General features: G+C 43.3%; 1 protein-coding gene across 8 annotated transcripts in view; it reads right to left on the minus strand.

Annotated features, from left to right (window-relative positions):
• Window positions 1-21,454, minus strand: part of GPSM1 (G protein signaling modulator 1) — a 242,000-nt gene that overhangs the window by 176,462 nt on the left and 44,084 nt on the right. Inside the window, exon 1 of one of the 8 annotated variants that reach the window (XM_073640116.1) lies at window positions 8,346-8,497. The exons of 5 other annotated variants lie outside the window; for them this stretch is intronic. In XM_073640116.1, coding sequence (XP_073496217.1) covers window positions 8,346-8,446 — 101 coding nt within the window. In that variant the 5' untranslated portion in view covers window positions 8,447-8,497. Of the gene's footprint in view, window positions 1-2,916; window positions 3,015-8,345; window positions 8,498-21,454 lie in introns of those variants that run through there. 2 more of the 8 variants (XM_073640117.1, XM_073640118.1) reach the window with 2 other exon arrangements.

Consider the following 21,454-nt stretch of genomic DNA (forward strand, 5'->3'; position numbering starts at 1 on the left):
TTCCTCACTGACCTCTACAAGATTTGCAAACCCCTTGCTCGCTTTGAAGGACACACGATAAAGGCTATGCTTGTCTGTCTCTGTACATATACAATCTTCTCATTGAGAATCAATCTACACCGTTTGACAGGAATGAGAAACGAGAGGGGCAGAGCACCCAGGAAAAATGCTAACGCAGCTTGCTTGAAGTGAAACTCTCAAAAATATAAAGCTGCATCTCCTCTGGACATTTGGAAGCATGACGGGTGATGGCATTATAGACAGGACAGTCTAATTGCTGAGACAATCATGACAATGGTAGAACGCTCACTCTGAGGGATTGCTGTGACAAACACGGTGATAGAATTTAAAACAACAAACGATGAAAAATGCTTGGAAGTATTTTTATTTTTTTGAATGTGCATTTCCCCCCTAATGTTATTCTATTTCGTTGCCATTAAAACTGAGCAATAAATGTATAAAAATTTTTTTTTTTTTTTTTAAAAACTTCCCTAAATATCTCAGGCGCCCAGTTAGGTCTTGGACCGTCTCTTCACAGGCCTGTAAGACAACTGGCTGCAGCAGGAACCTCCACCTCTGCACTATTTGCAGTAGGACAAAAGACTGAAAAGCCGTACCCCTCTGCCAAGGAGGCAGCTCCATCACATAGCCACATTTTCAATTAAATGGTGCAGACAAGAAAGCTTGAAAATGAAATTCAGAGTAAGAGAAAACGCACCACCGTCCTGCAAACATACATTCACGGTCCCATCTCCTCCACTTGCCTCACAAACGCTTCTTTGAAATGTTCGGATCAGGTATGAATTACTAACATAACACGGCGGATTAAATGGTTTTATATCCACGCTTCAGTAACACTTGGATCCGTCTGGCAGCCAGGGGAAGATCAAGACATGTGGGTATACGTGGGTGGTAGCTGATGAGAGCCTCACCATATGCTTCCCTGGCTCTCGCAAACCCACTGTTTGCATGTGTGGCTAATGTAACGGCACAGGGAGGGGTTGTTTTTTTTCACAAGAGCTCAGACAACAGCTTTTAACACAGTTATTAAGTGTTATGGAAATATTATGGCTGCAAAATGGAAATTTGTGTTTTTTTTTTTGTGAATGCAAACCAGTCTGCCAGGCCGCTTCTTGCTCAAGAGAATTCACGATAATCTATATAGAAGAATTGCTAATTGATGATGATGAGTGGTTTTATAAATGGCTGCATTAACAAGAAAGGAAATGCAAAAATATTCAGACATCCATTATTCACGTATGTGCCGCCCCCCCCCCCCCAAAGAAAGAGAGGTATATATATATATATATATATATATATATATATATATATATATATATATATATATATATATATATATATATATATATATATATATATATATATATATATATATATATATATATATATATATTTTTTAGGAGCCACAAATTAAACTTGCTACTGCCAATGGGTCCATGAAAATCAGAGACAGCACTCATCCATGAACGTCGTCTGTTTTAAACATTTTAATGGGTAAAACTTTAGCAATATTTTTTTAAAGCATATGAGAAATTTAATGATGCACAAATTGTCTCTTCAGCGAGGAAGACAATAACTCTAGCGCCACCTATAGGAAGTAGCGATCCTAAAAGTCAATATTGACTCTCTAACGAGCCTTGTCACATGGCTTAGGATAAAAGCCAAAACCAAAATCTCAATTTGCAGACAGTGTTTCGGGGTATTGCCCCTCGTCAGTGCAAAGTGCTAGATTTGGTTTGGCTGGGTGAAAGCATCTGACCAGGATCCAAGGGGCCAAGGGGTAACATTTCTCCTTGTGAAGAGCAACATGTCAAGCCTGACATGCCGAGGTGAGGAGACTCAAGCCGCAATGCTCCTCTGGGAAATATGCAAATTGTCTCTTCAGAGAGGTAGAGGGCTAGAACTCTAGTGCCACCTATAGGAAGTAGCATGTCTGTCCATGGAGGACCCAGGAAATCCTGCATTACAAAGAAAGAGCATTAATTTCACTATGTAATACCCACTTCCCCCTGCGGTGGTGCTACAGCAGAATTAAACTCTTGTTATCGAGCTCCTCTTCAGATTATTCAGAGTAAAGCGAATCACTCACAACCGTGATCAACTCTTTTTCTTTAAACACTAAACTATGGAGGGCACCATCCAAATCAAAAAGGGGATCAAGATACTGCACACCACATAAATACACGTGAAAAAAGGGAAAAGAGGTGTGCTATGAAGCAGTGATCACCCAGCAATACTTCAATAAATTATCAAACGTTATAATAAGTGACAATAAATTTTATTCATTACAAATATAAATACATACAAACAACGTCAAAAAACCCAAATAGCTAAAACACAAGTAAAATCAATATAGTGGGGTTACCCACTAATTTGAAGCCCACCTGCTCCAAAAAAACATCCCTAGTTACAACAGAACAAGCAGTACCATAATACAACAAGTGCCAGTATTATCCCTGGTGATCAATATCGTACACATGCAAATTAGTTATGACTGCCTGACATTAGTATTCAAGGAGGTGTACTATAGTCCAGAAAGATGAAGAGGGAAGTATGTGCCTACTACAGCAGAGTATATATTGAAAAATACAAAGAGTCCCAAACATAAATGAAGCCCATATAGAATATCTGAGCTGAAAAATACTATATACTCACATACCACAAAAAGTACTATTCAGGGTATAAATAAATACAAAACCCTTTCATGCTGTAAGTATCCCTCCTGCGCATAATAGCGCTACGATCAATCACCTCCCTGAGCACAAAATCCTATGCTGGGATGAAGCAGGCGGGCATTCAGTGCCCAACGCGTGTCGCCACTACACGTGGCTTCATCAGGGGTCTATAGGGCACAGGTAAGATGACGCTGTTATATATAATCAAGAACCTAATTACCATTTCAGCAGCTGATATGCGGCCACTCCAAACCATACATTGCAGGAACATGGCGTGACCCCCAACCTGGAAGTGCTATGCATTGCACATGTGCTGGAGAGCATACAGGAAGTGAGGGGGAGGCTCGCATCCTCCCCATGGTAACCCAGACGATGCAGCTGGTAACCCAAACGCTGCAGCTTGTGCATAGATGCACATTGCACAAAGCAGACAAAGCCATGATGAGCAGGGTGATGCCCGCATCCCAAATGCTAAAGGTCACATCATATATGTTGGAAAGTTATGCATTATGCGCAAGGAAAGAGCACGATCATAGTGAGAATATTTTGTCTTTCATAGGTGTAATGCCATATGCTGGGCATCCTGCCACAGGCTATCCCAAGTCCTAATAAATCCTGTCTGACCCTAAAGGTCATCAAATTAATCTAGTTATTTATAACATACCCCCATAACAGCTTGGCACACAGGAGGGTTGGCCAGAGGCAAACAAAGTATACCTGAATCAGAGAGAGCACAATTATGGATAGTTAGCAAAAAAAAAAAAAAAAAAAGCGCTTTTCAAAACAACTTTTTTTTCCCTTTTTTTTTTTTTTTTTTGTGAAGGAAAAAAAAATAAAAAATTTTCTTATATTTTATAAATAATATTATGCCGATACACACTGACAGTATCACAAGCATTCTCCAATATACAGTGCGCACTGCTCATTCAAACATGGTATACGACCCGGCGTAGCACCCGCACAGCTATAGATAAACGTACACATAAGTCAGAGACAAAAAAATATATATACGATTTTATTATGGATAAATATGAACAAATTGGATTTCAGTCGATCCCAAGAACCTCATTATATAGAGGGCTTCTCATCATCCCAAAGCTCCCCCAAAAAAACTGCTGTATAACACTGTGATGCGGTTGGTTTAATTATATCTCAGTGGGGGGCCAATCAGGTCTGCAAGGCAGGTAAAATTCTATATGAAATACTGATGGTGAATAAGGGGTACTTTTAGTCTCCACAAACAATCAAGATGCCCATAACAACACCGCAGGACAGAGCAACATGTCAAGCCTGACATGCCGAGGTGAGGAGACTCAAGCCGCAATGCTCCTCTGGGAAATATGCAAATTGTCTCTTCAGAGAGGTAGAGGGCTAGAACTCTAGTGCCACCTATAGGAAGTAGCATGTCTGTCCATGGAGGACCCAGGAAATCCTGTATTACAAAGAAAGAGCATTAATTTCACTATGTAATACCCACTTCCCCCTGCGGTGGTGCTACAGCAGAATTAAACTCTTGTTAACGAGCTCCTCTTCAGATTATTCAGAGTAAAGCGAATCACTCACAACCGTGATCAACTCTTTTTCTTTTTGGGGGGTTAAATCTAACAAAGATCACCCAAAGCATACAACTTTTATCATATGGTAAGCATCAAAGTCTGGTAGAATTGAATATAACAAGTACGCTCTTACTTTTATGTCCTGACCTAGTAAAAATATTTACTCTTTGGTGGCCCTTTAACAAGCAAACATTTATTTTTCAAGTTTTTTATTTATTTATTTATTTTTTTAACAAAATTCAGATTTTTTTTTTCTGGTTTTACTTTAGGCTAAATTAGTCTAAATTTGCTTATTCAGATGCCTCAACTGTGGTTGCAATGAAAAATACTTTCCAATTGAAAGGCATTTTAAGAAAGCCTCTGCGGGTGTGAGTGTAACACACAGCTGCAGCAGGGAGAGCGGGTTCTCTGCTCCAAACCTGTAATGAATTCAACATTAAAAAAAAAATCACAAAGCCTGCAAATCTTATTTTGCTGACTTGTGAAAGATGAGAAGCGCTTTGCCTCCGTGAGCGTGGGCACTCAGAGCGCGCGCTCTCTTTTTTTTTTTGCAGGACGTATTTAAATATGGTCTTACAAAGTCTCTTTGCTTCCCCGGATACAACCCAGAGGGAAGGGAAAGAAGAAGGGTTTACTCTGTAAAATGTACATCGAGAGATATTGAAAAGCATATAGTAATATAAAGTGCACATATCCAACATCGTGTATGTAGAAAAAAATAAGATTTTCTTTCCCCCCATGTGCATCGAAAGGAGTCTAGTAGATCATTGCAGGATGGTACTCCTTCATTGAGTGTATTACTGGGGTCCTGGTTCCCACCGGATGTTTTGAATGTCCGTCATTAATTTTTCTTTAAAATAGAAAACGTTTCTGGGGATGCTGAATGAGAACCAGTATGCCAGCCATAACTACTGCCATATGGACTGCTACATCACATATTCAGCATTTGTCATTTTCTTAGCAACTTGCTGTAGTTTCAATGCAATCAGTGTTTTATCAGCAGGAGATTATCACTATAGGACTAGGTGTCACGTGCCAGGCAGTGCAGCTAATTTGTGTAACCCCACCACTGATTGAACTTTTTCAGAATTCTGCCATAGTACACAGGGAGTTGTTAATCAGTGATGTGGGCGGGGTTATACAGAGCTCAGCATTAGGAGCTCTGCTAGATCAGCAGCAGAGAAAACAGGGATTCTAGCAAAACTCCACCCAGCAGCCCAGAAAGTGACACCCTGGTCTCTGCCCCTACATCATACAGCGCTCAGAGGTTCTGCTGTCGAATTCCCTTTAACCACTCACATTTCTTGATCAAAATCACTAGAATTTATCCTCCATTTATTTTCATTCCATATCCAATATTCACTCAACTTTAGAATCACTAATGCGCTGTTGTCCCGTCCACCGAGACCCCGTGTTATATAACGGTGATACACCCCCTTCCTCACCCTTGCTTAATCCCTTCCCACCTGAGCAATTTTTCATTTTTGCGCTTTCATATATTTTTCCCTTATTCCAAAAGCCATTACTTATTTATTCTCCATTGATGTAGCCCTACGAGGGCTTATTTTTTACAGGACGACTTGTGGTTTTGAATGACACTATTAATTTTACCATATTAATGCATTGAAAAATGGGGAAAAAAATCCAATCGAAATGGTAAATTAAAAAATCAAGCAATTGCTTGGGGGAGGGGAGTGGGGGGGGGGGTCATAGTGTGATAAAATGAGCTGGTGACATGATTCTTTAGGCCAGTACGATTAAGAGGATATCAAACATACAAGGTTTTAGTATATTTGCTAAAAAAAATCAGAACAAGAAAAAAAATATTTGGTTTGTGTTGCCATTTTCTGACACCAGTAACTTTTTTATTTTTCATCAATGGAGCGGTGCGAGGGCTTGTTTTTACATGCAGAGACGTAGTTTTATTTATACTCTTTTGGGGTATATACACTGCTCAAAAAAATAAAGGGAACACTCAAATAACACATCCTAGATCTGAATGAATGAAATATTCACATTGAATACTTTGTTCTGTACAAAGTTGAATGTGCTGAGAACAAAATCACACAAAAATCATCAATGGAAATCAAAGTTATTAACCAATGGAGGCCTGGATTTGGAGTCACCCCCAAAATTAAAGTGGAAAAACACACTACAGGCTGATCCAACTTTGATGTAATGTCCTTAAAACAAGTCAGAATGAGTCTCAGTATTGTTTGTGGCCTCCACGTGCCTGTATGACCTCCCTACAACGCCTGGGCATGCTCCTGATGAGGTTGTGGATGGTCTCCTATGGGATCTCCTCCCAGACCTGGACTAAAGCATCCGCCAACTCCTAGACAGTCTGTGGTGCAGCGTGACGTTGGTGGATGGAGCGAGACATGACGTCCCAGATGTGCGCAATCGGATTCAGGACTGGGGAACGGGCGGGCCAGTCCATAGCTTCAATGCCTTCATCTTGCAGGAACTGCTGACACACTCCAGCCACATGAGGTCTGGCATTGTCCTGCATTAGGAGGAACCCAGGGCCAACCACACCAGCATATGGTCTCACAAGGGGTCTGAGGATCTCATCTCGGTATCTAATGGCAGTCAGGCTACCTCTGGAGAGCACATGGAGGGCTGTGCGGCCCTCCAAAGAAATGCCACCCCACACCATTGCTGTGAGCATAACCCCCATCTGTGGACGTCGGGCCCTCATACCACCCTCATGGAGTCTGTTTTTAACCATTTGTGCAGACACATGCACATTTGTGGCCAGCTGGAGGTCATTTTGCAGGGCTCTGGCAGTGCTCCTCCTGTTCCTACTTGCACAAAGGAGGAGGTAGCGGTCCTGCTGCTGGGTTGTTGCCCTCCTACGGCCCCCTCCACATCTCCTGGTGTACTGGCCTGTCTCCTGGTAGCGCCTCCAGCCTCTGGACACTGTGCTGACAGACACAGCAAACCTTCTTGCCACAGCTCACATTGATGTGCCATCCTGGATGAGCTGCACTACCTGAGCAACTTCTGTGGGTTGTAGAGTCCGTCTCATGCTACCATGAGTGTGAAAGCACAACCAACCTTCAGAAGTGACCAAAACATCAGCCAGAAAGCATTGGTACAGAGATGTGGTCTGTGGTCCCCACCTGCAGAACCACTCCTTTATTGAGGGTGTCTTGATAACTGCCAATAATTTCCATCTATTGTCTATTCCATTTGCACAACAGCATGTGAAATTGATTGTCAATCAGTGTTGCTTCCTAAGTGGACAGTTTGATTTCACAGAAGTTTGATTTACTTGGAGTTATATTCTGTTTAAGTGTTCCTTTTATTTTTTTGAGCAGTGTATTATGTTTTGATCACTTTTTATTTGATTTTTCTGGGGGGTGGGTGTGAAGGGAAGGGGGGCAACCGGAGAATAACAACTCTGTAGTTGTGATTTTTTTTTTTTATTGGCATTAACCGTATGGATTAAATCTTGGTTTTTAAAAGATCGGACTTTACTTGACAAAACCAAACATCTTATTTAATTAGAAAAGTATTTAACATTTTTTTTTTTTCATTTCTACGTTACTCTTTTTTTTTTGCCTACGCGGACTTACACCTACGATTGATTGATCACTTGTACTATATTCTGCAATTTTTTGAGTAGTTAAGTATGTATAGCGCAATTACAGATTCCTTCGAAAGAGCACCAAAATGGTGGTGATATTGGCCTGCAGACACCTAGAACTACTGCACCTTACAATCAACCCATTTAAAATGACACTGTCAGAGACCGACTACAGCATTTAAATGGTTAAAAAGCAGCGATCAGAGCTCGCTCTGGTTGAATGTGTTAGCAGTGTGTGCTGGATGTTTAACATAGCCGCCATCTGCCAAGTATGGAGCAGGCTCAGCTCCTGAGCTTGCTCAATACACACACATTGGAAGGGGTTAAGGAGGCCAAACGAAAAACATCAGTGTTATAAATGGGACATAGTAAGTGGGGGACCTGTTACCGATTCTGTATTGGGGTCCAAATGCCAACTAGGCTGATTTCCTATAAAAATGGTTGCATAAATCAGCTAAGCATCATAAGAAAACATTACAGAAAGCTACCGCATTCCCTTACCTGTACACGCACATAGTGTCTTTTGCAGAACCAAAGCACCTACAAAGCCTCCAATGCCATTTCATATGTTTAAAGCCCCTACGAGTCCAAAAAGGAGGCATCCTGCAGCCCACCGTCTCGGGTGAAGCTTTGGCGGCATATACTGCATTTCAAAATCCAAGTTCCACCCATGGAAGTTGGATTGACTGGCAGAAATCCTTCCAGTGAGATCATACCTGCAGGTCGGGACAATTACCTCCTTTCTAGATCTGTGTTTTGCTGGAGGGTGAGGCGCTACTAGCAGGTGTGTCACTCACACTGTTTCAAGCACAAAGATAATGTATAGTATTGTGGCATTGCATGAAGGATCACGTAATCATAGATTCAAGGTCCCCTAAAGAAACTAATAAAAAATCTAAAAAAACAAAACATAAAAAAAATCTAAAACCTTCAAAATATAAAATGCTTAAAAATCACCCACTTTTTTGCTCTAGCGTAAATAGAAAAATGTAAAAAAAAAAAAATATATAGCATAATTGGTAATATGCCTGTGTAACTGCCTGAACTAATAAAAAATATAAAAAAAATGTTTATCCCCTAAAAGGTGAGAGCGGAAAAAAAAAAAATTGCTATAATCAACCCCATGTGGAGATTCATGCTGCTATGTCAATTTTATTGCACACTGAATACCATAAAAACAAAACCCCCCAAAAAACAATAGTGGGATTGTGGCTTTTTTTTCACCTTTTTTCGTTTTTTTCTTTTTTTAAATTAGATTATATGGAAAACGGAAAAAAAAAAAGTTGTAGCTCTTGGAAGAAGGGGAAGAAAAAAAAAACAGCGCAAAAAAGAAAAAAAAAACGTTCAGGTCTTAAGGGATTAAAGCTTGGAAGATTTCTATACAGAATTCAGTGTGTCACTAATAATGACATACGAGCTTGATATTGTAATAAGTGTTGTCACAGGATCCAAGAATAAAATACGTTCATTACTTCATATCTGAAGATGTAGGTTGTAGCGCATTAAAAGTGTAGCTCTATCCAGACAGAGGGCTTTGGCCTCGGGGCCCCTCTGCGGCGAGTTATTAAGCCACGCAGCCTTTTCCTGCCCTGTCTCACCAATATAACAGCTGTCCATCCCTGTAGAATTCAACGTTGGAGAGGAGATCTGATTCTTTGGCAGCAAGTGACAGACAGAAGCCATTTAAATACAGATCTTAAGTCATTTTCTCGCTCTCCAAGGTGTAAAATCGCAACTGCTTTTCAAGTACTTCTGTTCCAGAGTGACAGGGCCAAAGAGAATACAGTGGTAAGTAATGCTCAGATAAAGGTCTTTTGGCAGGACGTCTGTGAGAAAAACACAAGCCGTTTGTTTTCCTGTGTTAGACAATGTGATAAAATCTCTAGAAACTAGATTTCTTTTAAAAGAGAAAACATTTTAAAGGGGTTATCTTATCTGCTAAAATGAGGACAATTGAAAATTGCTAGAAAAAAAATAAACTTTTCAATTTGGTTATTAAAAATGTATCACTATTCTCAAGAACAGAGGGATTTTTAATTTTACTGCTTGGTGCCAGCCACCTCTGCAATCTATCAGCAATGCTGCTCGGTGCCAGCCACCTCTGCAATCTATCAGCAATGCTGCTCGGTGCCAGCCACCTCTGCAATCTATCAGCAATGCTGCTCGGTGCCAGCCACCTCTGCAATCTATCAGCAATGCTGCTCGGTGCCAGCCACCTCTGCAATCTATCAGCAATGCTGCTCGGTGCCAGCTACCTCTGCAATCTATCAGCAATGCTGCTCGGTGCCAGCCACCTCTGCAATCTATCAGCAATGCTGCTCGGTGCCAGCCACCTCTGCAATCTATCAGCAATGCTGCTCGGTGCCAGCCACCTCTGCAATCTATCAGCAATGCTGCTCGGTGCCAGCCACCTCTGCAATCTATCAGCAATGCTGCTCGGTGCCAGCCACCTCTGCAATCTATCAGCAATGCTGCTCGGTGCCAGCCACCTCTGCAATCTATCAGCAATGCTGCTCGGTGCCAGCCACCTCTGCAATCTATCAGCAATGCTGCTCGGTGCCAGCCACCTCTGCAATCTATCAGCAATGCTGCTCGGTGCCAGCTACCTCTGCAATCTATCAGCAATGCTGCTCGGTGCCAGCCACCTCTGCAATCTATCAGCAATGCTGCTCGGTGCCAGCCACCTCTGCAATCTATCAGCAATGCTGCTCGGTGCCAGCTACCTCTGCAATCTATCAGCAATGCTGCTCGGTCCCAGCCACCTCTGCAATCTATCAGCAATGCTGCTCGGTGCCAGCCACCTCTGCAATCTATCAGCAATGCTGCTCGGTGCCAGCCACCTCTGCAATCTATCAGCAATGCTGCTCGGTGCCAGCTACCTCTGCAATCTATCAGCAATGCTGCTCGGTGCCAGCCACCTCTGCAATCTATCAGCAATGCTGCTCGGTGCCAGCTACCTCTGCAATCTATCAGCAATGCTGCTCGGTCCCAGCCACCTCTGCAATCTATCAGCAATGCTGCTCGGTGCCAGCCACCTCTGCAATCTATCAGCAATGCTGCTCGGTGCCAGCCACCTCTGCAATCTATCAGCAATGCTGCTCGGTGCCAGCCACCTCTGCAATCTATCAGCAATGCTGCTCGGTGCCAGCTACATCTGCAATCTATCAGCAATGCTGCTCAGTGCCAGCTACATCTGCTACCAGCAATGCTGCTCGGTGCCAGCTACCTCTGCAATCTATCAGCAATGCTGCTCGGTGCCAGCTACCTCTGCAATCTAAAAGCAATGCTGCTCGGTGCCAGCTACCTCTGCAATCTATCAGCAATGCTGCTCGGTGCCAGCTACCTCTACAATCTAAAAGCAATGCTGCACGATGCCAGCTACGTCTGCAATCTATCAGCAATTCTGCTCAGTGCCAGCTGCCTCTGCAATCTATCAGCAATTCTGCTCGGTGGCAGCTACCTCTGCAATCTATCAGTGATGCTGCTCGTTGTCAGCTACCTCTGCAATCTATCAGCGATGCTACTCAATGCCGGCTGCCTATGTAATCTATCAGAGATGGCCAGTTTTCTAGGCAAGAAGCTGCACCTGGCCAGCTTCAGTGCCCCTGCGCCTGAGTACAACAGCAGAGAAACCACAGCTGACAGCAGAGCAGCCATGCTGCTGTCTGAACTGTCAATCATAAGGAGCCCACCGTCTCCAGGCAAGCAATAGTAAAAGCAGAGGCGGCTCTTGAAAACACAAAATTAGACATCTCCCTTGCTGAGGCACTCAACTTAAAAATTACAGACAATCCATTTAAAAAAAGTTGCAGAAAATAGTATATGATGAAAAAAGAAAATACTCACTGGTGAAATTCCCCTATATTGCAGTCAGGTCCTGCAGCATAATCATGTCAATCAACATTTGTGTGTCTGCTACATTCAATCTCTGGCATCATCCCTTACATGCCAGCAACACCGCTAAGGGCAGCAATTGGCTGCAGCGGTCACATAATTAATATACCCCACATAATCACGGCAGAAATGAGTGAGCAGAGAATGGCCAAGGCCACCAAAGTGGCAGAGAATTGCAGAGGAGAATATAGGGTTGTTTTTTTAATTTGTTTAACCCATTCCCTGCTCTCTGTTACTTTTTTTGTAAATCCCCTTTTGGCTGACCACATGCTAAGCATGCATGTTTACGGTGGAGTGGAGTAAAGCGGTCGTCTGCTGAGCATTTATAGAAATGTTGTGGAGAGGATGAGCTCACAAATTGCCCTTTTCTGCAGTGCAATCATTTAACAAAGAGATGGCAAGTGAAATCTATAATTATAGAAGCGAATGCCAACTATAAAAGAGAACAGGAACATTCTCCGTCTCGTGAGATAATTGGTTGTAACTGGCAAATGTAAGATTTGCTTTTTTCCATCTTTGACAAATGCTCTATTGTCTGTGCAGAAAACATCCAGACCGTGCGGTATGTGACCAATGTGCCAAAGGCTCTGTGTGCTCTGCACTTACCCCCTCGCTCCTCTCGAATGGCCTCTTGCTCACGTTTTCTATAATGGAAAGATCACAGGACGAATCTTTATAGGACGCTTTAGTAGGACAAGGAAAACAAGAGGTTGGAATAGGATCATACTCCCCTTCTGGCTTTGTGTGGACACAATGTCACTTTGACACTAAGGTCAGATACTGTATGTAACAAACAAAGGTAAAAAAAAAAGCACCTGACAATATTAGCACAGAGACTGAGGTATTGTCTGCAGTAAGTGCCCTGCCGGAGAGAGTCACGAGAGTGTGGCAGGAAGACGAGCAGCGAGACTGGCTGGAAAAGGAGCCACCTCATGGGAGCCAATATACCTGTCAGCTCCTTCCTGTCCAATAAACAGGAAGGCAGGAGCACAAATGCCGGAGAAAGTCTAAATATAATAGAACTTTTGTAATTTCATACAAAAAAAAAAAAAACACAGTGATCCCAAATTTTGGGTCCCAAAAAAAATAAAGAACATAAAGAACATACACAAGGTCGTGTTACAGCTACAATCCAAACAACCTCCAAAATTATCCAAAGCTGTAATACAGAATCCATGGAAGTGAGCAGAATTCTAGAAGACAGAATCTCCGAAATGAAGCATCACATTGAGCACCGTACCCCGACCTACAGCTCTGGATGATGACAGCAGTACGAGTACCCCGACCTACAGCTCTGGATGATGACAGCAGTACAAGTACCCCGACCTACAGCTCTGGATGATGACAGCAGTACAAGTACCCCGACCTACAGCTCTGGATGATGACAGCAGTACGAGTACCCCAACCTACAGCTCTGGATGATGACAGCAGTACAAGTACCCCGACCTACAGCTCTGGATGATGACAGCAGTACGAGTACCCCGACCTACAGCTCTGGATGATGACAGCAGTACGAGTACCCCAACCTACAGCTCTGGATGATGACAGCAGTACAAGTACCCCGACCTACAGCTCTGGATGATGACAGCAGTACGAGTACCCCGACCTACAGCTCTGGATGATGACAGCAGTACGAGTACCCCAACCTACAGCTCTGGATGATGACAGCAGTACAAGTACCCCGACCTACAGCTCTGGATGATGACAGCAGTACGAGTACCCCGACCTACAGCTCTGGATGATGACAGCAGTACGAGTACCCCAACCTACAGCTCTGGATGATGACAGCAGTACAAGTACCCCGACCTACAGCTCTGGATGATGACAGCAGTACGAGTACCCCGACCTACAGCTCTGGATGATGACAGCAGTACGAGTACCCCAACCTACAGCTCTGGATGATGACAGCAGTACAAGTACCCCGACCTACAGCTCTGGATGATGACAGCAGTACGAGTACCCCGACCTACAGCTCTGGATGATGACAGCAGTACGAGTACCCCAACCTACAGCTCTGGATGATGACAGCAGTACAAGTACCCCGACCTACAGCTCTGGATGATGACAGCAGTACAAGTACCCCGACCTACAGCTCTGGATGATGACAGCAGTACAAGTACCCCGACCTACAGCTCTGGATGATGACAGCAGTACGAGGACCCCGACCTACAGCTCTGGATGAGGACAGCAGTACGAGGACCCCGACCTACAGCTCTGGATGAGGACAGCAGTACGAGGACCCCGACCTACAGCTCTGGATGAGGACAGCAGTACGAGTACCCCGACCTACAGCTCTGGATGATGACAGCAGTACGAGTACCCCAACCTACAGCTCTGGATGATGACACCAGTACGAGTACCCCAACCTACAGCTCTGGATGATGACACCAGTACGAGTACCCCGACCTACAGCTCTGGATGATGACAGCAGTACAAGTACCCCGACCGACAGCTCTGGATGATGACAGCAGTACGAGTACCCCGACCTACAGCTCTGGATGATGACAGCAGTACGAGTACCCCGACCTACAGCTCTGGATGATGACAGCAGTACGAGTACCCCGACCTACAGCTCTGGATGATGACAGCAGTACGAGGACCCCGACCTACAGCTCTGGATGATGACAGCAGTACGAGGACCCCGACCTACAGCTCTGGATGAGGACACCAGTACGAGTACCCCGACCTACAGCTCTGGATGAGGACACCAGTACGAGTACCCCGACCTACAGCTCTGGATGATGACAGCAGTACGAGTACCCCGACCTACAGCTCTGGATGATGACAGCAGTACGAGTACCCCGACCTACAGCTCTGGATGATGACAGCAGTACGAGTACCCCGACCTACAGCTCTGGATGATGACAGCAGTACGAGTACCCCAACCTACAGCTCTGGATGATGACACCAGTACGAGTACCCCGACCTACAGCTCTGGATGATGACAGCAGTACAAGTACCCCGACCGACAGCTCTGGATGATGACAGCAGTACGAGTACCCCGACCTACAGCTCTGGATGATGACAGCAGTACGAGTACCCCGACCGACAGCTCTGGATGAGGACACCAGTACGAGTACCCCGACCGACCGCTCTGGATGATGACAGCAGTACGAGTACCCCGACCTACAGCTCTGGATGATGACAGCAGTACAAGTACCCCGACCTACAGCTCTGGATGATGACAGCAGTACAAGTACCCCAACCTACAGCTCTGGATGATGACAGCAGTACAAGTACCCCGACCTACAGCTCTGGATGATGACAGCAGTACGAGTACCCCAACCTACAGCTCTGGATGATGACAGCAGTACGAGTACCCCAACCTACAGCTCTGGATGATGACAGCAGTACGAGTACCCCAACCTACAGCTCTGGATGATGACAGCAGTACGAGTACCCCGACCTACAGCTCTGGATGATGACAGCACTACGAGTAGCCCGACCTACAGCTCTGGATGATGACAGCAGTACGAGTACTCCAACCTACAGCTCTGGATGATGACAGCAGTACGAGTACTCCGACCTACAGCTCTGGATGATGACAGCAGTACGAGTACCCCGACCTACAGCTCTGGATGATGACAGCAGTTCGAGTACTCCAACCTACAGCTCTGGATGATGACAGCAGTACGAGGGCCTAGGGTCATTTTCTATTTCCTCTGAATGCAGGACTCATCTGTTCACAAATTCTGATTGCACCAAGACATAGGTACCTGCTCTCTATAATACAATAATTGGGCATCCCATTAATCACTGCATTGGTTCCTGACATGTTCCCCTACTGAACTAATAATTGTAAAACTTTTCCCAAAACTGCAGTGAAAAGATTTTCGCCTCCAGAATACTTTTAATTTATTTCTTCTACAATGAAGATGCTCGTCTCTGTTGTATAAGAGTTCAGAGCCTTCAAATTGTCTAAAAGGGTTTCTCTTCATTTTTTTTTTTTTCCTTCCGACATACAAACAAAAGGAAATTAAAAATGCACAAACTTGCATTCTGACGGCTGGAAGGCTTTGCAATAAGATATTGGGGGGGCTAAAAGCTGTATCAAGAACTTAAAGGGTTATACCCAAAAAAACAAGATATCTTACAGATTGCTGGGGGTCTGACCTGAATGGAGTGTATGAGACTGATGGTAATAGCCGAGCACTCTGCTTCGCAGTCCCATAGACAATGGATGGAGTGGAGGCTGAGTATTCACACCTCTACAGCATCCTGGACGGGTGCCCGGTTCTTGGGACTCCAGGACCCCATTCTCAAAATCGCCCGGGGGCTCAAGTAGTCCGATCCAAACAAAACTACCTAATAGGCATATTGGAGGCTGTCAAGTTTGGGTCAGTAGACCCACAGCTGTGGATCCAGACTGCAGAGCACGCACGTGTGATACCGGCCTAAGTAATGTAGATATTCAGGAACAGAGGTCGCTCTTTAGTACAGGTGATAGGGTATAATATTTCAATACGACGGATAAAATACTTCACTTTATTATAATTTTAGCGTTCTTCTGTATTTATGGGACATAAAAAATGTGCATTAATTGGAATCACTAGTAAATTGCAAAATAAATGAGATCCAGGAAGAAGTTTCAGAGAAATGGTGCCAGACGTATAATGCTTCAAATCCAAGGCGAGAATTGCAGTTTAATTGTGTGTCATGCTTTCAGCTCCTATCAGACATTAATTAGAGCATTAATAATCAATCCTGACAAGTAAATACAACCATAGAGGAGATTATTGGCATAAACAACTATTAAAGTGTCTGCTCACAATCTTGCCAAGATAACGGCGGTAATTTTCATTAGAGATATTAGCAAAAAGCTGCAGACTTGACCTAAACAAAGAAGGGGATCAGATGCTCGCTGGTTTCTACCTTCTGGTGGTCTGAAGGGTCCAGACAGTGGGACACTCATTATTGAAAATCAATGCTCTCCTCTTTAATATGCCATCAATATCAAAGTCCTAAAAAATAGCTAGTAACAGCCCTTTATCAATAGATTTATGACCACATCAAATTTCACCTTAAAGGGGTATGCGCTCGCTCATAAATTGGCAACACATTCTGATAGGTAGTAGGAGACAAGCCGCTATGATCTCTGAAATACACATCACACACAGATTGATTCCTGCTCTTCCTCCCTTTTTTAGCACACAGACTCCAAACGGCAGGGAGGGCATTATACGGTGATACTGAGCTGTGTGGATGTGCATCAAGCTCTGATGTGAAAGACTTGTTAGAAAGCTCGTGGTTCTGGGTCTCCTCCCTCTGCTTGTTTCCTCCTTCAGCTCCTCTGTTCTCCTCTCTACAGAGTATAATGGGCTGTGTCACATAACACCACAGTCGGCTAATATTTCGTCTTGCTCAAGACAGATTTGAGCTGGTTTTTCATGGTGGATGACAAGTTCCGGAGGGAGGAGAAGAATAGACGGATAAGTGGGAAAGGAAGCAGATTTCTCTGATAAGATATATTACAAAAGTTTCTTTTAATAGCTGTAAAAATGATGCAAAGTTTGTTGAAGGTTTAGTTCCATTTTAATACTAAATACAGAAAGAGTAAAAACTCCCACATTTCCTTAATATCCTCCTGTCCTTTCGACTTCTATATAAGGGTTTGCTCACACTAAGTTTTTTTGCATGAGCTTTAAGCAGATTTAAGCTTCGTTATTTTTGTGCATTTTTTTTTAAACCTCAATGTGGAAGTATGCTGACAGAATTGACTTGTTGCCTTTTTCTATAAAATGCAGCACAGGTAAAAAAAAATTCAAAGAATAAAAAAGCACCATGTTAAATGAGATTTTAGAAATCTTGTTTATTTTGCTGTTGCTGTAAAATGCTGCACTTTCTTCTGCATGAAAAAAACCCAAGGGAAAAAATGCAACGTTCTTCAGAAAACACACAGAATTCAGATCAGACCTGATTCTGGCTTCAGCAGAAGCCCTTCTCTGATACAACGTCTCCAGCAGGAGACCAGGCATGGTAAAGCTATACACTGTGCCTAATGAGGCTCTGACCCATTTAGCAATCAGTCTGTGAGAGCAAAAAAAAAAAATGGGGTACAGTGCATCAGACAGGAAAAATGAGCTTCTTTCAGAAAATAAAAAAGATAGCTTTAGAACATGTCACTCGAATAGGTCTGAGCAAAAATACCCAAACACAACCCACGGATATGAGTGGCGTCATTTCTGGAACATGTAAAGCAATTGCAGCATGGTCACATGCAGATAAGAAGATACATATCTGCAGCAACTACGTTTTCTTTAAGATTTACAGATAAATGCAGTAGAAAAACATCTCTCACGTCTGTATCGGTTAGCCTGTGCAAAGTGATATTCTAGTTATGAGGCAAGGAAAAAATGGTGAGATCTGCTAGCTATGGTCCGAGGTGGACGCTCGAGTTTGGGCTTTTCACAATGGGCATTTATCACCTTTCACATGGCATATGTGGGGCCACTTCATTTATAGGGTTAGTCCCATGTCAGCCTTTCATGGTCGAAACAGGAACAACATCTAGCTCCCACCAGTAGAGTTGGACCAAAGGAAACGTACGAGAGCGACCGAGCTATGCTGAAGCTCCCATAGAAATGAATGGGAGATACAGAGACAATGCACATCAGCTGCTCTTCAGCTGTTTCTGTAGCTCCAGTAGTTCGGCAGTGGATGAAGTAGGACTCCTGTCTTAGTGATAGGTGATAATTGTCTGATCACTAGGCGCTCCAACTATGACATGGACAGGTGATAGATATCCAGCCCCTTTATAGTACCTCCAAGCCTAACCATAAGAAAGCTTATTTCTTCTTGACTGTCGTTTTGAGAAAAAATATCTACTCCAAACATCCAAAGCTCCCTTCGAAAAAAACCATTAAATGCTCAGAGGATCTTGGTTTCCTGTATCGGCTGAAGAATGTAGCGTAACAGACATCTCTACCCTGTAATTTCTTTCACTTTGAGCAAATGACATGCTTAAATTTCACATAGTTACAGATTTGGTCTTGTGCAGCAAAGTTCCTGGAGGAGAGGAGTCGGGGGTGTGAAGAAAGCCTACATTACCCTTCCTCCAATCCCTAACAACATTGCTTCCAATTAATCTCAACTCCTCACTGAGCTAAAAGTAAAAGGGCTTTCTAGAAGTCAGCCTTGTAAAACCAACCATCTCCGAAAGACACAACACATCCAGAGTTACCACCTCTTTGTTACAAACATTCCTCCTCTGATTATAGTCGTCACCTTGGAGTCTATTGACATTTTAGAGGTTTTCTGCGTTTTACATGCTGACCTAGTAAATTGCATTCCCTGACAGTGGATCGGAGGTGGCGAAAAATAAAATTATATCCACTTTATTTTTTAACAACTTCCATGCACACTTCAAGGAAAACTTTCAGTGCCTAAAATTGAGCTGCAGAGTGGATATTAAATCCGCAGAAATATCAATTCTTTCTGCGGATTTTCTCCAAGGATTTTACCATTTGCAATGCAGTAAAATCTGCAACAAAATAAGCATTTTCCATCACGTGTGCTCGAACCCTAGAAATAAGCAACCGGCATGACAGGAACTCAACAAACCAAAGTGACAGTGGTTTCTGAAGACCCTGAGGGTTCAGTGCATGACATGAGCTTTTCTCTTTGGTTGCCCTGAGAGATAAACATGAATGTATTATCAGTCTTGCCCAGAGTGTTTCTTTAATCCCTTTCCATGTAGCGACTCATTGCATAGAAACTGCATTTTGACATGGTTTAGATTTTGGAAACGTCCTATCTGCAACATGTGACCACCGTAGCCAATTACGGACCTCAGTAGTCCCCCAAGATAAACGGCGCAAGACCTCTGAGGGTGCACCAGTCATATGTTGTAGATGGAACGTCAGTGGCACAGCCCTGTGAACAAGGACCACTTAAGAGCAGCGGAGATCAACAGGTAACTAAAGTTTGTTATTTTAAAGTATTACTTTCATATCCCTCTATTTTTCAGAAAAATTACATTCCCTTTAAACAATGGCATTGGGATTGGTCACCATCATTTCAACAAACTTTGCATAAATCAGAGCACTCTGCTCCCATACACAATCTCTTGCCCACTCTTGTTGCTTGCACCTGAAGAACATCTCTAGAATCTGCCCCTTTCTCACCTTGGAGGCAACAAAAACCCTCACTGTTGCCCTGATCCACTCCCACCTTGACTACTGTAACTCTCTACTAATTGGCCTCCCCCTCACTCGACTTTCCCCCCTCCAGTCCATCCTTAATGCTGCAGCCAGGGTCATCTATTTGGCTAACAGTTGCTCAGACTCCTCCGCTCTGTGCCAGTCACTGCACTGGCTGCCCATACATTATAGGATCCAATTTAAATTGCTTGTTCTCACCCACAAAGCCCTCCACAGCGTGGAACCCGCCTACATCTCTTCCCTCATTTCTGTTTATCAGCCTACCCGTTCTCTATGCTCCGCAAGCGACTTTCGACTAACATCCGCACTAATCCGTACCTCCCACTCCCGGCTTCAAGACTTCTCCCGAGCTGCACCTATTCTTTGGAATGCTCTACCCCAAGAAATTAGGATGAACCACAACTTTCAGAGTTTTAGGCGCTCCCTAAAAACACACCTGTTTAGGGCGGCCTATCACCTTCCCTAATCAAAGTCCTTTTATCTTCTTATAGCCCATCTCTTATTTCTACAAACCTAACTCTCCACCGAACCAAAAAGCACTACAGATACTGGCTGGTGATGAGCTCATGCAGCCTTTATCTATCCCTCATCCCCTCAAGATGGCTGGACCATCCTTGTAAATAAGCCACTGTACTTGGTGTCACCCCCACCTCATTGTAGATTGTAAGCTCTTACGAGCAGGGTCGTCATTATTTTTGCTGTAATTATTGTAGTATCTTTAGCTATGTTACTTATGACTGTTGTATATGAACCTCTGAATTGTTAGCGCGGAATGTTGGCGCTATATAAATAAAGATTATTATTATTCCTTCTCCACTTATGAGCAGCTTCTATTTCCACCTGTCTCATGTACTCCTCATTCACATATACATAAACACACACAATAATAATAATAATATTATATATACACACACATACACATACATACATACAGTACAGACCAAAAGTTTGGACACACCTCATTTAAAGATTTTTCTGTATTTTCATGACTATGAAAATTGAACATTCACACTGAAGGCATCAAAACTATGAATTAACACATGTGGAATTATATACTTAACAAAAAAGTGTGAAACAACTGAAAATATGTCTTATATTCTAGGTTCTTCAAAGTAGCCACCTTTTGCCTTGATGACTGCTTTGCACACTCTTGGCATTCTCTTGATGATCTTCAAGAGGTAGTCACCGGAAATGGTTTTCACTTCACAGGTGTGCCCTGTCAGGTTTAATAAGTGGGATTTCTTGCCTTATAAATGGGGTTGGGACCATCAGTTGTGTTGTGCAGAAGTCAGGTGGATACACAGCTGATAGTCCTACTGAATAGACGGTTAGCTGCTTTTTTCTTGCCATAATACAAATTCTAAGTAAAGAAAAACGAGTGGCCATCATTACTTAAAGAAATGAAGGTCAGTCAGTGCGAAAACTTGGGAAAACTTTGAAAGTGTCCCCAAGTGCAGTTGCAAAAACCATCAAGCGCAACAAAAACTGGCTCACATGAGGACCGCCCCAGGAAAGGAAGACCAAGCGTCACCTCTGCTTCTGAGGATAAGTTTATCC

This window comes from Phyllobates terribilis, unplaced genomic scaffold, assembly GCF_046119375.1.
Source record: "Phyllobates terribilis strain yellow unplaced genomic scaffold, ASM4611937v1 Scaffold_7__3_contigs__length_470593459, whole genome shotgun sequence".
Taxonomy (NCBI): Eukaryota; Metazoa; Chordata; class Amphibia; order Anura; family Dendrobatidae; genus Phyllobates; species Phyllobates terribilis.